An 18,758-nucleotide genomic window follows, 5' to 3' on the forward strand; every position below is an offset into this window, starting at 1 on the left:
TTGCCCTGGTGTCCTTTCATGTTTAAAACGTAAATAATAACAATTATAAGTAGCTCACAACAAATATAAAACGTTTAAAACGTAAATAATAACAAATATAAAATAGAGAAAAGTGCCTGGATAGTCCCTTTGGTTTGCTTTGTTTTCACCTTTAGTCCCTAACTTTCTAAAATTACAGCTATATTCCTCAACTTTTCAATTTTTGTTCCCAGATAGTCCCAGAAGCAGATGAAGGTTAGTTTTTGTTGTTAAGTGGATGTGAAATGACGAAATTGTCCTTACTTCAATGAAAATAATTAAAACAGTATACCAATTATAATATTTTTTTAGATGGGCCCACCTTTTCTCTACCCCTACCCCCACCCCTTCTCCCATTTCTCTCTTCATCTTTCTTTTTCTTTTTCTTTGTTTGTCTACATCAATCAAACCAACACCATACGTCCATACCCCACCTCAGCCTTCACAAAACCATAAACATTTTAGATAATGTTGAATCCGGGGAAGATCGACACGTCATCAAGTGCAAACACCATCATATTCTGTAGTTAACAGATCTGGACGAGTCATCTCCACACCTCTGATGAATATCTTCGTGTAGCTATTACTCAAATCAATCGATGAGGTCAACGTGATGCACCGACCTGTCTCAATCGTTTTCCGTCACCGGGAAACCACCACAACCGTTTTCCGTCACCGGTGTTGTTTCAGTTCGGAACATCATCCGACGACCAACCCGTCACCATAATCAGGCAACTATGTCGCACCCTCAGCCCCACTCTTACACGAATTTGTATGATCTCATAAACAGGTATCATTGTCTTCGTTTTTCACTGGAGTTTTGTAAAACGTTGGAATGTTTCGCTGGAGGTTTTTAAAAGAATCGAAACAAATGAAAGTGGGAAGGTGCGAGGTGGGGCAGAAGTGGCGGGGTGATGAAGCTTGCACAAATCATCGGAAAAAGGAAGATGGGCGGTGATGAAGGTTGGCCGGTGATAGGGGTGGGGGTGGTGATGGATGTGGTGAAGAAGAAGATGATTACAGGGGGTAGGGTGAGGGTGGGGTAGGTTGTGGGACCCACTTAATTAATTAGATTTTTATTTTTTTATTTATTAAATGCCTGGATAGTCCCTGTGGTTTGCCCTTTTTAAGGAAAGTGTATTTTTTGTCATTTCACACCCTCTTAACTGAGAAAACTAACTGATGTTAGGCACAGGGACTATCCGGGAACGAAAATTGAAAAGTTAGGGACTATAGCTGTAATTTTAGAAAGTTATGGACTAATAGTGAAAAAATAGCAAACCACAGGGACTATCCGACCATTTATATATTCTCTAATTTGCAACATTTTTGTGCTTGAGGTTGTTGTACCTCGTGCTTTGGGGATGTTTCCTGCTTTTATTAGTTGCACCTTATGTTGTTAGGTTTGTAAGCTTTGGGTGTCTCATAGTCATGATCTGCCTTCTTCCCCTTTTGTTTCTCTATCTAAAATAATCACTCCCACAGCTACAATCGGCCATCCATGGGAGCTCCGGAATTTACGATGAATCGGACCTCGCGTTGTATTTTGTGTAATCGCTAGAGAGAGACTAATGAAGATAAACCGTCTCTCTCGCTAAAACCGACGGTTTCTCTCTCTAGGAAAGGACAAAGACGACGACAACAAAAAAGCTTCACAGATATGGTCATAGATAAACGGTCATCATCTTCTGAACAGAATCATCTGTCACGGAAGCGTCAAGAGGTCCGAAAATGATATATAATTGGTGTTTACTTGCGTTAATTTCGTCAATTTCATGTTTATTGATTCGTTTTTGGATGATTCCTGTTTTTAGGTCGAAAATGGTAGTGAATTGGAGAAATCGACGCCGGAGGAGCGGAGTGGTTTTGACGGCTGCGGAATCCAGGTGCAGATCATTTTCGCTTACAATCGACTGAACTAGCAGATGGGTAATGCCTTTGTCTACCGCTGGATACGTACGTGATTTAGTTTAGGTTTTGATTTTTCTGAATGGGGGGCTGGGCTGTTAGTATATTTTGGTTTAGTTAAGAACTTATTTTATGTTTATGGGCCACTTGAGTTGAGTGCATCAGTGCATGTATCCAGCGGTATCAGTGCATGTATCGACCACTAACCCTTAACATGCCTTTCCTACACCCCTAACTGTTCCCCCACTAGGAAAGGCATGTGCATCAGTGCATGTATCGACCACTCATTCCGACTGTTGATGTATGTGAGACTGCGAGAGATCGGAACTTATTTCGTTTGCATTGAATATCCTACCGACTCATAAATAAAAATCATGAAACTAACTATTTTGTAAGTGTTTATTTAGTTTAGGTATTGACTTTTAACATCAGTGGTAAATATTGAGGTGATTCGATGGGTTAAAAACGACAATTGTAGGTTCTGTTTTAGTTTTGCTTCTTCTTTTGGTTTTATATAGAATATTGATTAACAAGTTTGTGATGCCTACAATTAGTTTGATTTCCAAATTGAAGCTCTATGTTACTAATTTAAAGTATAATGGTTAACTCTGCATAGTGGGCCACATAAAATTAGTGTACAGATTGGTTATTAATCAATGGTGGATGCTTAAAGTTTGGTTGAAATTTCAGGTCAAGTGTAGTCATCAAAGTCAACCTGATACTGTTGAGTTATAGCTGGTTTGGAGTTGTGTCCAGCCCCTAATTGTGTTGCAAATCACATATGCCTTCAGTTTTATTGACATGTAAAATTAATGGCAAAACAGTACTTCCAACTCCAGTTTTTGTTAGAAGTTAGATGCTCTTTTGGACATTTTTTTACTGACAGGTTAGAGGCTGCTTTGGGTGTAAATTATGAGTGTCGATTTACAGGATATCTAAGACTATTTCAGACATTATTAAGCTACAAAAATCACATACTAATTTTGATCATGCAGTAAGAAAGAGAGATTGTAATGAAGGTATGCGCTAATCTCATACTCAAATTCAATTGTTTTGATTTTTTTAATCTCTTGTGCTTATTTTGTTGATTCTTTTTTTTGTTTCTTAAAGGTCCTCGAGACTATAGCTGATGTTGGCCCAGATACCCAACTATCGGATAATGAGATCGCAACTCGCTTGTCAATCTCGATGATGATGCCACGAATAAACTTGACCGGATGCTTCAGTTACTAGCGAGCTATTCACTTGTGTCACGTACACCCAAGGGGACTCTAAATCTAAGCCAACTAGAGTGTACGGACCTGCGTTTGTTGCGAGGCCCTTTATCCTTATCGAGGATGCAACGTCGTTTGTCCGATGATGGATTTGTTGCAAGATGAGGTGACCATCAAGAGCTGGTACGTTAAATATTTTTCATTGTCATATCTCATATAGAACTGTGCAGGTGATGAAACAATGGTTAACCTGGCAGGGTTAACACACTGGTCTCGTCAAGAAGGGTTAATCCCTTCCTCTCGGAGATCGCTGGCTGGGTCACCGGTGGATGATCTCCTGCACAAGGAAACAAGCCGTGACTCGTAACAAGGAGGATGGGGTGGGGGGTGCTCCTTGTTACCACTCTCCGGCGTGAGAATCAGTAGTTTGCTTGGGAAGCAAAGCAAGATAATAGTAGTAGTTAGAGAGTTGTGAAGAGATACCTCAAACCTGGTTTGGGGTCGGTATTTATAGCCGAGGAGTGAAGGAGGAGATTGATGGATGGGCTGACGACGAGCTGCACCGTTGTAGGTGTGTCAGTCTCGCCGGCCGTGGGGGTTACGCCACGTCAGCCCATTGCTTTAATAGCTCTGACAGGGGACTGTCGCCGGCGCCACTTGCCTCGTGGTGTCAGCCACTTGCCTGGCGTGTCAGTCCACTTGTTGGATATGCAGGGTGCGGTGCGAGCCGCATCGCTGCATGCGGTAACGCCTGAAGTTACCGCGTCTCCCACTTGTGATCAAGAAACACGCGAGATGCGGTGTTGGCCGCATCATCGTATGTGGAGACTATTTGCTCGCTTCCCTTGTCGTGACGAAAATGGCCATATGATGCGGTGCCAGCCGCATCGATATGTTCATCTTCTTTTGTACTTAGGTCAAGCTATTCATCTTCGGACCGAATGGGTTCGAAGGATGTGACCGCATGGGTGCGGTTTGCTTACTGGTAGGGGTTTGTTTGATGCGGGTAATGGTCGTTTTGGGACCATACCCCTTCAAGTCCCCCCAGTCTAGTGTTGCTACTTTGTGCAAGTTGCACGTGGGAGGAACACTGGACTTATGGTGTAGGAAGGTAGTTTGGCAGTCTGGAGAAAATTCTAGGCCAGATCAAGGTGGTGATCTGGTAAAAAATCCGGCTATGCCTCTTCCGTACCGGTGAAGGGGTTTCGCTTGATGCGAAATTCTCAGCCGTTGCATGTCATCAGGTGGGTTGCCACCTGTTGTTGTGTTGAAGGCCTGTTAGGGACCTTCATAGTAATGCTGCACAAACTTCGAACCAACCTCTGGGATGGTGGTTCGAAGGTTTGCACATGTTTCGAACCTCTTGGAGGTGGTTTCTTCTTCGAACCATTTGCCAGAATGGTGCACGAAGAAGAAAAGAAAAGCTTTTAAACCAACCTTTGCGGTCGGGTTTGAAGGTTTTGGATGTTGTGTTAGAACTTTGCTCAAGTTCTATGTTCAGCATCCTATGATGAGATGACCATCCCTTTTTTGTGGGGTGTTCGTGTTTGTCTTGATAGCTCTCAAGTAACCGTACGTTCTTTGCGGTTACTTCGTTGCGTCATTGTTGGCCCTGTTTGGTCGAACAATGTGGATCTAAACTATGGGTAAATAAACATGGTCATAGGCAAGTGGATGCCCATCGTTGTTTATTCCATGCGATCCATTGGTAGGTAAACAAAGTCCTAAGCAGACTTGTTACCGCGGTCCGTTGGCAGGTAAACAAAGTCATAGGCAGACTTGTTACCGCTGTTCGGACACTTGCTGCTTGATAAGTGCTTGTTTAGAGCACGTATCTGCGTTCTTTCTGGAGCCACTTTCCTTCACGCTCCAATACCGAGTTTATAACGAGGTAGCCTCGTTCGGTGATGTGGAGTGAGCTTTGCTCTTCCGTAGCAACCACTCTGCGGAAGCTATGGTTATGTCTGTAGCTCTTCATGGGTGTCTGCGATGTTGCAGTCCCATATTCGCTCAAAGTGTGCTTGTTGCACGGATGTAACTCTTGAAGGTTCAGGAGTCAGGGCTGCTGATGTGCGGGCGCGTAGATTCCGTTCCTTCTTTTTTCTGAAGAAGTTGTTCATGCACCCTCTGTGGTTGTGAACCGGACAGGAGGGATTTGAAGCTTGAAGAAAATGAAGGCAATGCGCTTTGCCTGTTCCTGAGATGCGGTTCAGTCCAAAGAACAACACTGGTTCTGAGCATCTGACACATCTGAATGGGTTCATGTGTGTCACTTCCGCATATTTCACGTGTGCTCGTGAGTGATGCGGAAAAGGTAATATATCCCTTTATAGTATAGATAGATATATTTCTACCTATTTTTTAGGGTATATAAAAAAACGACATGCGGTATGGGTTATGGTGCGGTAAACCAAGAAAACCGCATGCCGCTTAAGTTTTTTGGATAATGTTGTCGCTTTTTCTTGCCTACGTGGCTTGATCGCACGTGTGAGTTGGTAGAAGTTGGTGAGACGTTTCTGCATGTGCTGAAATGAAAGGACATTTGCACTGCCCGAGGCATTAAATGCACTGTAGCAGGGAGTGTAAACGTCTTCTTTGTCAGGCGCGTGGGCGGCCACGCGCGCGTGATAACCGTCAGCTAAAACGGTGCTCGACATGTGTTGTTGCAAGATACGTTCTTTTTGAACGTGATGATTTGCTTTCTCCCTCCGCATTAATTGCGATGGTTATATAAGGGGAAAACCGTTCGTGGTTTCCTCTCACTTGGTCGAAAATTCAAAAAATTTGCCGTGTGAGAGAAAGTGGTCATCTGTCTTCTCCGACGATTCTTTCTGAAATTCCGGTGAGGTTTCTAGTGTTTCTGTCCACCATCTTCTGTTTCTTTGATATTTTTGATGGCTGAACCATCTAGTCCACACAATGTGGAGGGTGAAAACCCTGAACGGCCTTTAGTGGCCGAAGAAGAAGAAGATGGGACTGCCGGTAGTGGATTACCGGCGCTGAAGTGGACCAGGAAAAGCTTTGATCGCCTTATGCTTGAGGTCCAAATGCCCTCGGAGTATGGGGCTCGGTACCCATCAGAGGGTGATACTGGTGCCGATGCTCCGGCCGGTTATGTGACCATGTGGTCCGATTTCTTCGTAGATTGTAACCTCCGATTACCCTTGACGGTGTTTGTTGTGGATATCTTGGAGTGGTACAGGGTCCACATTTCTCAAGTGAGTCCATTTGGGATGATTCGGATTCGTAATTTTGAGTTTACCTTTCGTGCTCTTGGCATAGAGCCTACCGTCGGAGATTTCCGACGGTTTTATCAGATGACGGTGTTCATGGGGTTCTTTTCTTTCCGTCAACGAGACGGTACCCCGAAGCTGATGACTCCCCCTAAGGGGATGACGATGTGGAAGAAGAAGTTCTTCTATATCAAGTCTGCTGCCCTTGCTGTGGATATGACGTTTCGGAATGTGACCGAGACGATCATAGCAGAGACCATTGCGATGCCCAGTTTGAAATCAGTGCAATGGTTCCCGCAGCTGCAGACTATTGAGTCTGTGAAATTGACCAACACGCAACTATGGCTGTTGCGTATGATGTTGAGGAGGGGCAAGAACTCGAAACCCGTGGTGCGGGAAAAGAGCGGTGGTACGTACTTTTTGTTTCTTTACGTTCTTTATCCTTACGTGTGTTACTGACTTTTGTGTCTACTATCAGAAGATGCTCCCGCATGGAGGATGTTTGCTCCGGATTTCGAGGGTACGGTTGAGACCGTAGTTTGTGCGGATGGTGAACAGGATCACAACACTATCATCCGTAGTAACTTCCGGGTGCCTACTGCGGCTGCACTGGCAGTTGAGTTGCCAGTAGGCAAAGGTATACTATCGAAGTTTTGCTACTTGTGTTGATCATGTTGTGTTATTGACGTATTGATTCCATGCAGGTGATCTTGGGGCCTTGGGGGACCCTGAAGCGAAAGGTGTGCCAAAGAGGCAAACTGTGAAGGGCGTGCGCTTCCGCCAAAAGAAGATAAAGGAGGTCACTACTGTGCCTCATCTGGTGCCGCAGGCAGCAGGTATCTCTCATTCCTCTTTTCGTCGACACAAGGATTATGTGATAGTATCTGATACCCTTGAGGGTTTGAGTACAGCCGCGGAGTCACGTTCTGGTGCTGCGAAGAAGCAGGCAGAAGAGGTGGCTGCGGGAGGGACAGCTGCGGGTCCCCCTGTGATTGGTGAGAAGAGGAGGTCAGAGCAGAAAGCTGCTGGTGGTGTTGAAACCAAACGTCGGAGGCTAGTAACCAAAAGGTCTGCTCCGGCGCAGAAAAAACCTGCGGTTGTCGTTGGTAAGTGTAGGCTATCTAGTCTGAACTGTTGTGTAACTAGTTCTGATAGCTATTTGACTTTTTTGCAGAGCGTCAAGATGAAGATTTTTCTATCTTCGATGCTCCGGAGTCCCCTCCGCGTGCCATGGGTGCGGGTGGAACGGAGGTGCCGTCGACACCTCCTGTCAAGGTGGTACCTGAGTCAACCGTGCAGAAGGAGGGTACCGCAGAGAATGCTGCGGCCCAGATATTCGATACTGTCGACTCGTCTAACAACCTGATCTCTCCCAATGAGGGAGACGATTTGAGTTTGCGGTTCACTGCGACTGGGAAGCAACATTCTGACGCTGAACCGCAAAAAACTGGCGCTGAAGCGCGGCAGCATGATGCTGGGCCGCAGAAGTCTTCGGTTGATAAGGGTACTAGCTCGTCTGCCGGTGGTGCGGGGTATGACGGGCCTCCAATTCAGCCTGGGGAGTCTGAATTGGAGTATTACTACCGCACCTACTCCCAGGATCGCAGTACGCTGTACCATCGACCCCCCTGGACTGTATTGCAGGGGGATGATATTGCTAACGACCCTGCGGCCTGCAGGGAGATCTTGGGTGGTCTGGGGACCCCCTTTGAAGTTGAGCGGGCTCGTGCCGCACCGCGGGAGCTGCGTATAAACCAGCTCTCGACCATGTTGGTAGGGACTTCCATTGTGGCTAATGCCATTTTGGAAGATTATAAGGTGCTGGGCCGCCGCGAGGAGGAGGCTGCTCGTATGCGGGCGGAAGCCGAGAAGTTGGTCGAGGCTGCTCGTGCGGGTGCGGAGCAGCTTGAGAAGGATAAAGCTGCTTTTGAGAAGCAGAAGCAGACCTCTGAGTGGGCTGCTACTGTCCAACTGAAACAGGTGCGTACCCTTGCTAAACTCCTTGCTGATGAGCGTAAGCGTTGGGAGGAAATTTCATCCAACGAGCGCAAGAAGTGGAACGAATCTTGGGCTAAGCAGAACAATCTTCTGTTTCATACTCGGCAGGAGTTAGCAAACGCCAAGGCGGCAAATGTTGCCTTGGGCAATGAAAAAGCTGCGGCTGAGGCCGCAGCAGCTAAAGCGCTGCAGGCAAAGGATGAGGCCCTGAAGGCGCTTGAAGAGGCCAAAGCAGCCGGGGCTCGTGCCTCAAAGGCCCTTGAAGAGGCCGCGGAGAAGGAGAGCCGTTCTTCCAAGGCTCTGGAAGAGGTGAATGCGGAGCGCATTCGTTTGGATAAGGTTGTTTCCAGCCTTCAGGTATGTTTCCTTACCTCTGTTTTATATTTCCTTTATTGTTTTGAAAATATTTATCGGGTGAACCGTTTGCTGTTCTTGTAACAGGCTGAGGTTCAGGCCCGGGCGGTTGCGGTTACGGACCTTACTGCCCGCGTGTCTGATGCGGAGAAGCGAGCCGACGCTGCCGTTGAGGCCAAGGATGTCTTGGTGTCCTCTTTTAATCAGCTGGAAGCTGACCGTGAGTGGCTGCGGGCTCACGGCATTGCGCGTGTAAGTGTCCATTGCCTTTACATTTGCTTGGGTTAGCATTCAAGACTTATGATTTTTTTTATTGCAGATTGTCGAGGCTATCATGAATGCTCCTGAGACCTCATCTGGTTTGGACCTGGTTAAAGAGCGTGCGCGCGATGCTGGCTTCAAGGCTGGTTATAACCGCTGCATTGGGCATATCAATATATTGTCCGCAGGCGGTTATACTGATCAGGCATCCGGGTTCCGTGATGTGGATACCGAGGGTCGTCTGAAAGCGGCCGTAGCCTCCTTTTATGACACGCCCCTTGCCTGTGTAGGGGAGCTGGACGAGTGTTTGGAGGTTGCGGACTATGTCGACCGCTTGCGGATGCTTTATCCGGATGTGGAAGAGGAAGAACCCGCTGGTGGTGTCGGAGGAGACGCGGGGACCAGCGGTACAAAATAGGGTTTAGGTTGGCTAGTGTGCCTCCTTTTTTGTATTCCTCTTGTATAGAATAGGAACTTTATGTAAATTCCGTAAGCATCATGTGGATACTTGAATTTTTTGAATATAAAGTTTCTTTGTTCAGTTTGTACAAGTGTTTTTAATTCTTGCATGTCTGAACGTGTGTATGCGTAATCTTTACCCATTTATGAACGGGGTCAAGTATACTCCATACTTTTGTTGTATGGGTATGCATCAATTCTGTTATTTACCGTGTGAGGGTTTTTAGAATTGCGTGAACTTTGTAAAAGCTTATATTACCGGAACTCTACCCGTTTGTGAATGGGGTCGAGTGTACTCCATACCTTTGTCGTATGAGTCCGCGTCAATTCCGTTGTTTGCCTTTTTGGGGCTCAGGAATTGTGTTTAACAAAAACTTGTGTATCCGGCCGGATAAAACATGCAAGTCTGTTTGTCTTTTGCTGGCCTATTACAATATTTGTGTGTGGTTACCACTTTGTATGGGTATCACGAATGAAGATTTTGCCAATCTGTTTTTGGGATACCGCAAAGTGGAACACGCATTTGTAATAGTAATAACAAACAATAATGTAGAAAATTGCTTATTTATTTATTTGCAAATGGCATGCGGCCCAATAGGTTACATAGAGAGTGTAAGAACATAGCTTACATATAGCAGCGTCTAAGCTGTTGTGCGTTCCATGTTCTGGCGATAGGTTCGCCCTCTAGTGTTTGTAACCTGTATGCGCCCTTCCCTAAGACCTCGCTGATGAGGTAGGGTCCTTCCCACTTGGGGGCAAGTTTTCCTGGGCGCTCGGCGTTAGATGCCTCGTTGTCACGTAGGACGTAGTCCCCTGGATTGAAAGTACAAACGCGGACTCGCGCGTTGTAATACTTTTCCAGTTTGGATTTGTATTTGGCCTCGTTGATGGCGGCGTTCTCGCGCCTTTCTTCTAGGAGGTCCAAATCGATCCTACGTTCCCTGTTGTTGTCTAGCTTTTCGATAGCCAACATTCTAGGAGATGGGAGGCCCATTTCCGCGGGTATCACCGCTTCAGACCCGTAGACGAGGCTGAAAGGTGTTTCCCCATTGCTTGTTTTTGGGCTAGTGCGGTGAGCCCATAAGATGCTTGGGAGTTCATCGACCCAGCCACGCCTGGCTGTTCCCAATCGTGCTTTGATTCCTTCGACTAGGCCTTTATTTATACTCTCGACTTGGCCGTTCCCTTGCGGGTGTGCGACGGACGAGAATATGTGTTTGATGTTCAGCTCTTCTAGCCATTTTTGGAATTCGTCGGCAGCGAAGTTGGTGCCGTTGTCGGTAACAATGTACATTGGTAAACCGAAACGGCAGATGATGTGCTCCCAAATGAACTTTCTTGTTACCATAGCAGTGGTGGAAGCGAGTGGTTTCGCCTCTACCCATTTTGTGAAGTAATCAACCGCCACTATGATAAATCTAACTGCACCTGGTGCGTCCGGGAATGGTCCCACTACGTCGATTGCCCATTTTTGAAAAGGCCATGCAGTAGTGACGGGGACCAGATTGTTCTTTGGTCGCAAAGTTTTTGGAGCATGGCGCTGGCAGTCCATGCATTTGCGTAATTCTTTGACGGCGTCCAGGTGCATGCCGGGCCAGTAATACCCGGCATTCATGATTTTTGCCACGACCGTGCGTGGTCCAGCATGTATGCCACATATACCCTCATGTATCTCTCGGATGAGGTATGTGGCATCTTGTGGATTAACGCATCGGAGGAGCGGTCCGAGGTATGACTTTCGGTATAAGATACCGTCTCCCATTTGATAGTGGCACGCTTTGTATTGTAACTTACGTGCCTCTGTTTTGCTCTCGGGAGTCACACCTGACTGAAGGTATGCGATAATTGGTGTCATCCATGACGTTGTTCCGTATTGGATGACACTGACCTGGCGTAGAGGAACCGAAGGATTTTGCAAAATCTCGATACGTACCTCCTTTGCCAGGTGTTGGAAGCTGGTGGATGCAAGCTTTGATAGTGCATCTGCGGATTTGTTTTCGCTTCGATTAATGTGTCGAATATTGAATGAAGCGAATTTGGATTTTAGCTGCAGGGCTTGCTCGAGGTAGAGGATCATGATATCCCCTTTGGCGGCATAGTCGCCGCGTACCTGGCCCGCAACTAACAAAGAATCGACATGCGCTTCCAGATGTTGCACGCCGATTTTGACTGCTAAACGTAGCCCGGCTAATAGTGCTTCATATTCTGCCTCGTTGTTCGTGCTTTTAAAATCGAGGCGGATGGCATATGTAAGCTCTTGGCCGTCAGGGCTGACGAGTCGCAGACCTGCGCCCGCACCTTCCTCGTTGGATGCACCATCGGTAAATAGTGCCCATACTTCTGAGGAGGGCGGTGGGGGCGCAGGGTTTTGGGATTCTTCGCATTCTTGGATGCGATCCGCTAGTACTTCAGCGGCGAAATCAGCTAAGATTTGGCCTTTGATGGCAGGGCGCGGTTTGTAATGTATCGTATGTGCGCCCAGCTCAATTGCCCATTTTGCTAATCTCCCAGAGATGTCGGGTTTGGACAGGATCGGGCCGATCCTGTAATTGGTTAGCACTGTGATAATGTGGTTTACGAAGTAGCGTCGTAACCGTCTTGAAGCATGTACCAGTGCTAGTACCAATTTTTCCATTATTGAGTATCTCGTCTCCGGGTCGTTGAGCATTTTGCTGATATAATAGATGGGTGTTTGAACCCCCGCTCGTTCCACTATTAATACCGCGCCCACTGCGTTGTCTGCAGCGGATAGGTATAAGATGAGTGGCTCATCTTTGCATGGTGCGGTTAGTGTTGGGAGTTGTATCAAACACTCCTTCATTTCCCGGAAGGCCTTTTCAGCCTCTGTGGTCCACTGGAATTGTTCTTTCTTTGAACAGCTTCGCAGGGTCTTGATGAAAGGGTATGACTTGGCTGCGTGGTTAGCCAAGAACCTGTTGAGTGCCGCCAGCCTTCCGGCCAGGCGTTGCATATCTTTCATCGATGCAGGCGATGGCATGCGCTCGATCGCCTGCACTTTTTCCGGGTTTACCTTGAATCCATCTTTGGTGACGATGAACCCAAGGAATTTGCCTTCTTCCATTCCAAACGAGCATTTCCCTGGATTGAGCTTCATGTTGACGCTTCGCAGAGTTTGGAATGTTCTTTCTATATCGGTGAGCATGGTATCTTCCTCCATGCTCATGACGACCAGGTCGTCCATATAGATTTCGACACTTTTGCTTATTTGACCGCGGAAAGTGTCGTTCCTCAGTTTCTGGTAGGTTGAGCCCGCGTTGCACAACCCAAACGGCATTTTTGTATAGCAGTAATTTCCTGTTGGGGTCCGGAATGCCGTTTTGTCTTCATCCTCAAGTGCCATTTGTACCTGGTGGTACCCTTTGTAGCAATCGAGGAAACACTTCCACCGAAATGGCGCGAGGTTATCGACCTTTTCGTCGATTTCTGGAAGCGCGTAACAATCCTTGGGGCAAGCCTTGTTAAGGTCCTTGTAATCGACGCACATGCGCCAGCCCCCGGATGGTTTTTCTACCATGACAGGGTTGGATAACCAAGTCTGGTACTTGACTTCCCGCAGTATACCTGCGGAGAGCAGTTCTTTGATCTGCTCTTGCATCGCCTGATTTTTAGCTGACCCAAGGTGGCGTTGGCCTTGGATCACTGGCTTGATACCTGGTTTGGTATTCAAATAGTGTTGCGCTATTTCGCGTGGAACCCCTGTCATGTCTGCGGGAGTCCACGCGAAGATGTTTTGGTTCCTGAAGAGGAGCTCCTTCAGGTGCGCTCTGGTGGTCGAGGATAAGGCGTGACCCAATGTGACCTTCTGTTCCGGATGCTTTGGGTTGAGAACCCATTTTTCCGGTTGGCCGACGGGGGTGGGCCTTGCGACCTTTGTCGGACGTGCTTCGTCCGTCATCATGACGTCCTTGCGGGCGTAGATGATTGCAACCCCCGATGCGGTTGGGAAACCAACCGCGGAGTGGGGGACGGATGTGATCATATTGAAATCTCCTTGGGATTCTCTCCCAAGGAGGACGTCATAATTGGAGGTGTGGGGTAAAACCATGAAGTTTACCTCCTCCGTCCGCGTGTGTTTACCATTGGTAAGACGCACGGGAAATGTAATTTGACCTAGGGGAAAGACTGTTTCCCCTGCGAATCCGGCCAGCGGGTAATCTACGGCTTGCAACCGATCTTTGTCCTCTTGATCAAATTGATTGAAGCATTGCTCGTAGATTATATCGGATGTACTGCCCGGGTCGATGAACAGACGCTCGGTGCAGTAATGGGCCAGCTGGCCTGAAATGACGACGGCGCGTCTATCACGCGGTCCGCCTCGGACTTTTGGGAAGACGACTTGCTCGTCTTTCCAATCATTGTCCGGTCTTCGTGCCGCTTTGCGCGGCCTACCCTTGCCTCCGTAAATCATGTGGGTGGAAGCCACGTACATGGCTTTCTTTCCAGAGGAGGTACCTTCGTTGTGAGGGGTGATATGCTTGGTGGGCTTTTGTCCACCTGGCAAAAGGTGTTGCAGTTTCCCCTCTTTCAACGCCCGCTCAATCTCCAGCCGGAGACTGATGCAGTTGTTGGTGGTGTGGCCCGAGTCCTTGTGGTACTCACAGTATAGTGTGAGGTCCTGACTTTTCTTGGACTTCATTGGTTGGGCCGGTCGCAAGAATTGTGGATCTGCGAGGAGGACCTCTCTTGGCGACTGGTTGATCTCGGTCCATTTGCGGTCCCGAGATTCTTTTCTTGGTGCCCGAGTGTCTCGGGCAGGGTTGTAGCATTGTGGGTCAAACGTGTTGGGTTGCGGGAAATACGGTTTAGTAATATCCCGATTTCCTGTATCCCGGTTTCGTTTGTTGTTACGTTTGGACCCTTGGTGGGATGTTTCGGCTTGGGGTTTTGCCTTTTTGACGTGCGGTTCGAGCGACCGCTGTGTCTGGGCATATGTCTTGACTGCGGTCATGACATCCTCCCATTTTTTAGGCAAACCCTCCTTGCCGGAGATGGTCATGATCATCTCTCTGTCTTTGACGGCCCGAATAAAATGGTTTCGCGCCATTTGGTCCGCCACGTCGCCTATCTCTAGGCATTCTTTATTGTAACGGATGACGAATGCCTCGAGCGATTCGTCATCCCTTCGCCAGATGTTCATGACGTCCAACGAATCGCGTTCGTGGCGTCGCTGTTGGCTAAAATGGGCGAGGAACTTGGCGCGCAAGTCCTCGAAAGAATCCAGTGATCCCACTGGCAAAGAATCAAACCATGCCCTCGCCAGACCGATAAGGGTCTGGGGGAAAAAATTGCACCAGGTGGGTTCGTCCCACCTGCCATTGACGCCTGCGCCTGTGAAGATGTTCATGTGGTCGTCCGGGTCGGTCGAGCCACTGTATTTCCCAATGTTGACTGGGAATTTTGTCGTTGTGATATCGGCGTTGGCGATGTGCGGGACGAATTTTGAATTTTCGGCCGCGGCCCTTGGCCTGTATGGTTCGTGCACAGGGCGCTTTGCCGCCCTGAGGTATGTAGTGCGGGGGTGACTGGGAGGAACATAGTTGCGTCCCCCCGGTCTGCTGTTGGTGTCGTGAGACTCCCCGCGGTAGGTTTGATCGTCAGGGTCGGTATGACCGTACCCTTCCGTGTAAGGTTGCGGGCCCAGTCGGCTCTGGATGCCTGGGCCGCGCCTGGAGGCTGACCGCCTCCTATCTTCGCCATAGGGGCCCAGGCGGGTATGCACTGGCCCTCTGGAGCGGGACTCATATGAGGAAGTATCCTCATTGAGTTTATTGACCGAACAGTAAGATGATCCACGGTCGTCATGTCGGCTTCTGGAAGCCGGACGTGAGTGTAACCTGCCATCGTATTGGAGTATACGGTTGGCAGGTGTGTGTTGTATTGGAGTAGGCCCAGCTTGTACGTTTGCTTCCGTACAAGCGCGGTTGTAAGCCGCTATCAGCAGGTCCGTCTGCTGTTGGTACCAGGAGTGTAAGTCCACGCCTGGTGGAAGCACAGTTGGGGCCTGTGATAAGTCGTGTCCGAACGCAAAGGATGGGATCCTTTGGGTGGACGTGCCAATGTGTCCGGGTTGGGGGGTCGAAGGGTGGACCCCTGTTAGGACCGGGGGATTTGGATTATCCGCATTGGTGTTTTGGTTATCAGTCATGATCTTGAGAGGGAGAGGGATGGATTAAAAAGTGCTAAGAGTAGCGGTGGGCGCCAATGATGAAACAATGGTTAACCTGGCAGGGTTAACACACTGGTCTCGTCAAGAAGGGTTAATCCCTTCCTCTCGGAGATCGCTGGCTGGGTCACCGGTGGATGATCTCCTGCACAAGGAAACAAGCCGTGACTCGTAACAAGGAGGATGGGGTGGGGGGTGCTCCTTGTTACCACTCTCCGGCGTGAGAATCAGTAGTTTGCTTGGGAAGCAAAGCAAGATAATAGTAGTAGTTAGAGAGTTGTGAAGAGATACCTCAAACCTGGTTTGGGGTCGGTATTTATAGCCGAGGAGTGAAGGAGGAGATTGATGGATGGGCTGACGACGAGCTGCACCGTTGTAGGTGTATCAGTCTCGCCGGCCGTGGGGGTTACGCCACGTCAGCCCATTGCTTTAATAGCTCTGACAGGGGACTGTCGCCGGCGCCACTTGCCTCGTGGTGTCAGCCACTTGCCTGGCGTGTCAGTCCACTTGTTGGATATGCAGGGTGCGGTGCGAGCCGCATCGCTGCATGCGGTAACGCCTGAAGTTACCGCGTCTCCCACTTGTGATCAAGAAACACGCGAGATGCGGTGTTGGCCGCATCATCGTATGTGGAGACTATTTGCTCGCTTCCCTTGTCGTGACGAAAATGGCCATATGATGCGGTGCCAGCCGCATCGATATGTTCATCTTCTTTTGTACTTAGGTCAAGCTATTCATCTTCGGACCGAATGGGTTCGAAGGATGTGACCGCATGGGTGCGGTTTGCTTACTGGTAGGGGTTTGTTTGATGCGGGTAATGGTCGTTTTGGGACCATACCCCTTCAACTGTGCAGGTTAATTTTTAACTTGATTGAGAACTTCTATGGTTTGTTTACAACTGTTTGGGTCAACGTTGAGTTTCAATTTGAATGGATAATGCTTTTTAGAGAGAGTTTCAATTTGAATCCATCTAAACCAAATGGGCGGTGGGATGGGTAACACATTAATATGGATTCGAATCCAAAAACCGTTATTTTTCTGTTACATCGGAACTATGTTTGGTCAGGTCAACATGAATCATTTTTAGCCCATAGTTTTTGCTAAACAAGTGATACAATTATAATGGCCACATGATATAATGAACTTATATATGCTAAACGGGTCAAAAGTACCCATTATAGATAATTCTTTTATACAAACCGACTCGATTCATAACAGAATGTGTCAAAGTCGGAATGAGTAAACTCTTGCAAGAAAACAGCTGGTTACTTGAACGTGACTTGAAGTTATGAGGCGATTGTGCTGTCGTTAAATATAGTAGCCACCTCTAAGACTATGGATTGCAACTTAGGGATGTGTATTGCAACTCGGTGTTTTGTTGTCTGTATTTATATGAGTTTGATCATTTCCGGGCTACGATGATCTGTTTTAAGTTTAGAGGAAGGTGATATTTTTTAGTGTATTGGCGGGGTATTCAGTCACTCTATCATATGATAAATTCAGAATATCCATATCAAGATTTACCCCCCAATCGCCTTCTTCGTTCTGATTCAACCCAAACTGTAGGTACCCCATCTTTGATTTTGGTGAATCGGTTACAGTTTTTTTTTTTCGAATAATGTTTTCTTCTAATTTGATGTCTGGACGAATGTTTGATTGTTTGGTGTTTTATGTTGCAGTGATTGTGGAGGAAAAAAGGGTGATAAGTGTAATCAAAGGGGTCTATGTAATAATCATGGATATGATATTTTCAAAAGGGTTATGTATATGTTTGTGATATAAACTCTTCAATAGTTGTGGATTATAATGTTTTTTTTTATGTTGCAGTGAGCTTTTTTTTAAAAAAATTTTGTATGGCAATAAAGAATATTTTCCTTTTGTTCTAAGTGTTCTCTTGATTCTGTATGCACCATATATGTATTACTTCGGTACGTGCTTGGTAGTGGGACACTATTGAACTACCCAAAATTATTGAACTACCCAAAATTCCCCAACCGAAATAAACATCTCCATTACATTTAAATTAATGTCAAAAGGGCATTTCAAATTCAAAGGAAAATGGCAAATAAAATGTTATACTTGTAACAACCAATACTTTTGCACTTTAAACCAAGGTATTAACTAAGGAAGTGGTTTCTGATGATCCTAAAGCGTCTTTTGATACGAGTCGCCATATCTTAGTGTTGCACTAGCGGGATCTTTGTGCTACTTGGCATTGTGTTATGCCCCCGCCGCATCGCGGCGGGTGTGGTAAATCTAGTTTAACTCTATAAAATAACTCACAACATATATAAAACGTAAGAATAAAGTTATTTATTAAACTTATATATCCTTCAAAATTCAAATGATGTAATTGTTTTTTATTTCTATTTTTTTTAGTTTATTTAATATTTTATTATTATGAGGAATTGACCTGTAATAATCCTAACTATACGTCATTGGCCGTTGATAATCATACGTTTGAATATTCCTCATGCTAGTCTCATCTTTCACCTATTTTTACTCCACCGGTCCTTAGTTAAAAAAAATTAACGGAGTTAAGTTTTTTTTTTTTTGAATTACAACTGACGTATTAGGGCTTTTGATCCGAACGAGGATACAGGTCTATTGATGTAAAACTTACCTCAAAACGGCGCTTCAAACGACTTGATTTTTGTTAATTGGAAGTTTAAACACCCGAATTGAAACACCGTTTTCATCGCTTAGAGCACAATTTCTAGGTAAGTTTTACATCATTCGACTCGTATTCTCGTTCTGATTAAAAGCCCTAAAACATCAGCTTGTAATTCAGAAAAAAAACTTAACTCCGTTAAGTTTTTTTAACTGGGGACTGGTGGAGGAAAAACAAGTGAAAGGTGGGACTGACATAGGGAATATTCAAAGGTGGAACTGACAATGGCCAATAACGTCTAGTTGGGATTATTACAGGCCAATTGCCCTATTATTATTGTGTTTTGTTTTTTAAATTAATGAAGATGTTTTTTATATTAATGTTTTAACTTTTATGTTTTTAAAATAAGAAAAGAAAGAAAAATATAGTGAGTAGTTGGGTAAGATGCCTCTTCAAAACCAAGTACTTTGACTATTTTAGGTAGTTCTGACTTCTTCTAAGTAAGGTGCCCCTCCACC

The 18,758-nt window shown here is 46.6% G+C and overlaps 1 protein-coding gene across 16 annotated transcripts; it reads left to right on the forward strand.

Annotated features, from left to right (window-relative positions):
• The first annotated feature begins 467 nt into the window (after nucleotides 1-467).
• Nucleotides 468-17,448, forward strand: LOC110939595. Of its 16 annotated transcripts, none has more exons than XM_035990590.1 (10): nucleotides 468-808; nucleotides 1,504-1,741; nucleotides 1,833-2,945; nucleotides 3,037-3,323; nucleotides 6,852-7,010; nucleotides 7,078-7,209; nucleotides 7,285-7,479; nucleotides 7,548-8,728; nucleotides 8,813-8,977; nucleotides 9,045-9,533. In XM_035990590.1, exons 5-10 carry the CDS (start codon nucleotides 6,872-6,874, stop codon nucleotides 9,402-9,404), a joined length of 2,172 nt encoding a protein of 723 aa, XP_035846483.1. In that variant the 5' UTR covers nucleotides 468-808; nucleotides 1,504-1,741; nucleotides 1,833-2,945; nucleotides 3,037-3,323; nucleotides 6,852-6,871; the 3' UTR covers nucleotides 9,405-9,533. The 16 variants fall into 16 exon arrangements, 11 of the variants coding, with proteins under 11 accessions (XP_035846483.1, XP_035846490.1, XP_035846484.1 ...); XM_035990597.1 differs by lacking the exon at nucleotides 468-808 and having other exon boundaries at nucleotides 1,235-1,741; nucleotides 1,833-1,904; nucleotides 2,857-2,945; XM_035990591.1 differs by lacking the exon at nucleotides 468-808 and having other exon boundaries at nucleotides 1,236-1,741; nucleotides 1,833-1,974; nucleotides 2,617-2,945.
• Nucleotides 17,449-18,758: the final 1,310 nt, after the last annotated feature.

This window comes from Helianthus annuus, chromosome 5 (genome assembly GCF_002127325.2).
Source record: "Helianthus annuus cultivar XRQ/B chromosome 5, HanXRQr2.0-SUNRISE, whole genome shotgun sequence".
Lineage (NCBI taxonomy): Eukaryota > Viridiplantae > Streptophyta > Magnoliopsida > Asterales > Asteraceae > Helianthus > Helianthus annuus.

What these genes read in the sequence shown, in the direction of transcription:
- LOC110939595 (XM_022181161.2), top strand. Translation starts at nt 6,035, where the DNA reads ATGGCTGAACCATCTAGTCCACACAATGTGGAGGGTGAAAACCCTGAA. An exon ending in TCTGGTGCCGCAGGCAGCAG is followed by an intron (nt 7,210 to 7,284) that starts GTATCTCTCATT and finishes GTTTGAGTACAG; the next exon opens with CCGCGGAGTCACGTTCTGGT. An exon ending in AAAACCTGCGGTTGTCGTTG is followed by an intron (nt 7,480 to 7,547) that starts GTAAGTGTAGGC and finishes ACTTTTTTGCAG; the next exon opens with AGCGTCAAGATGAAGATTTT.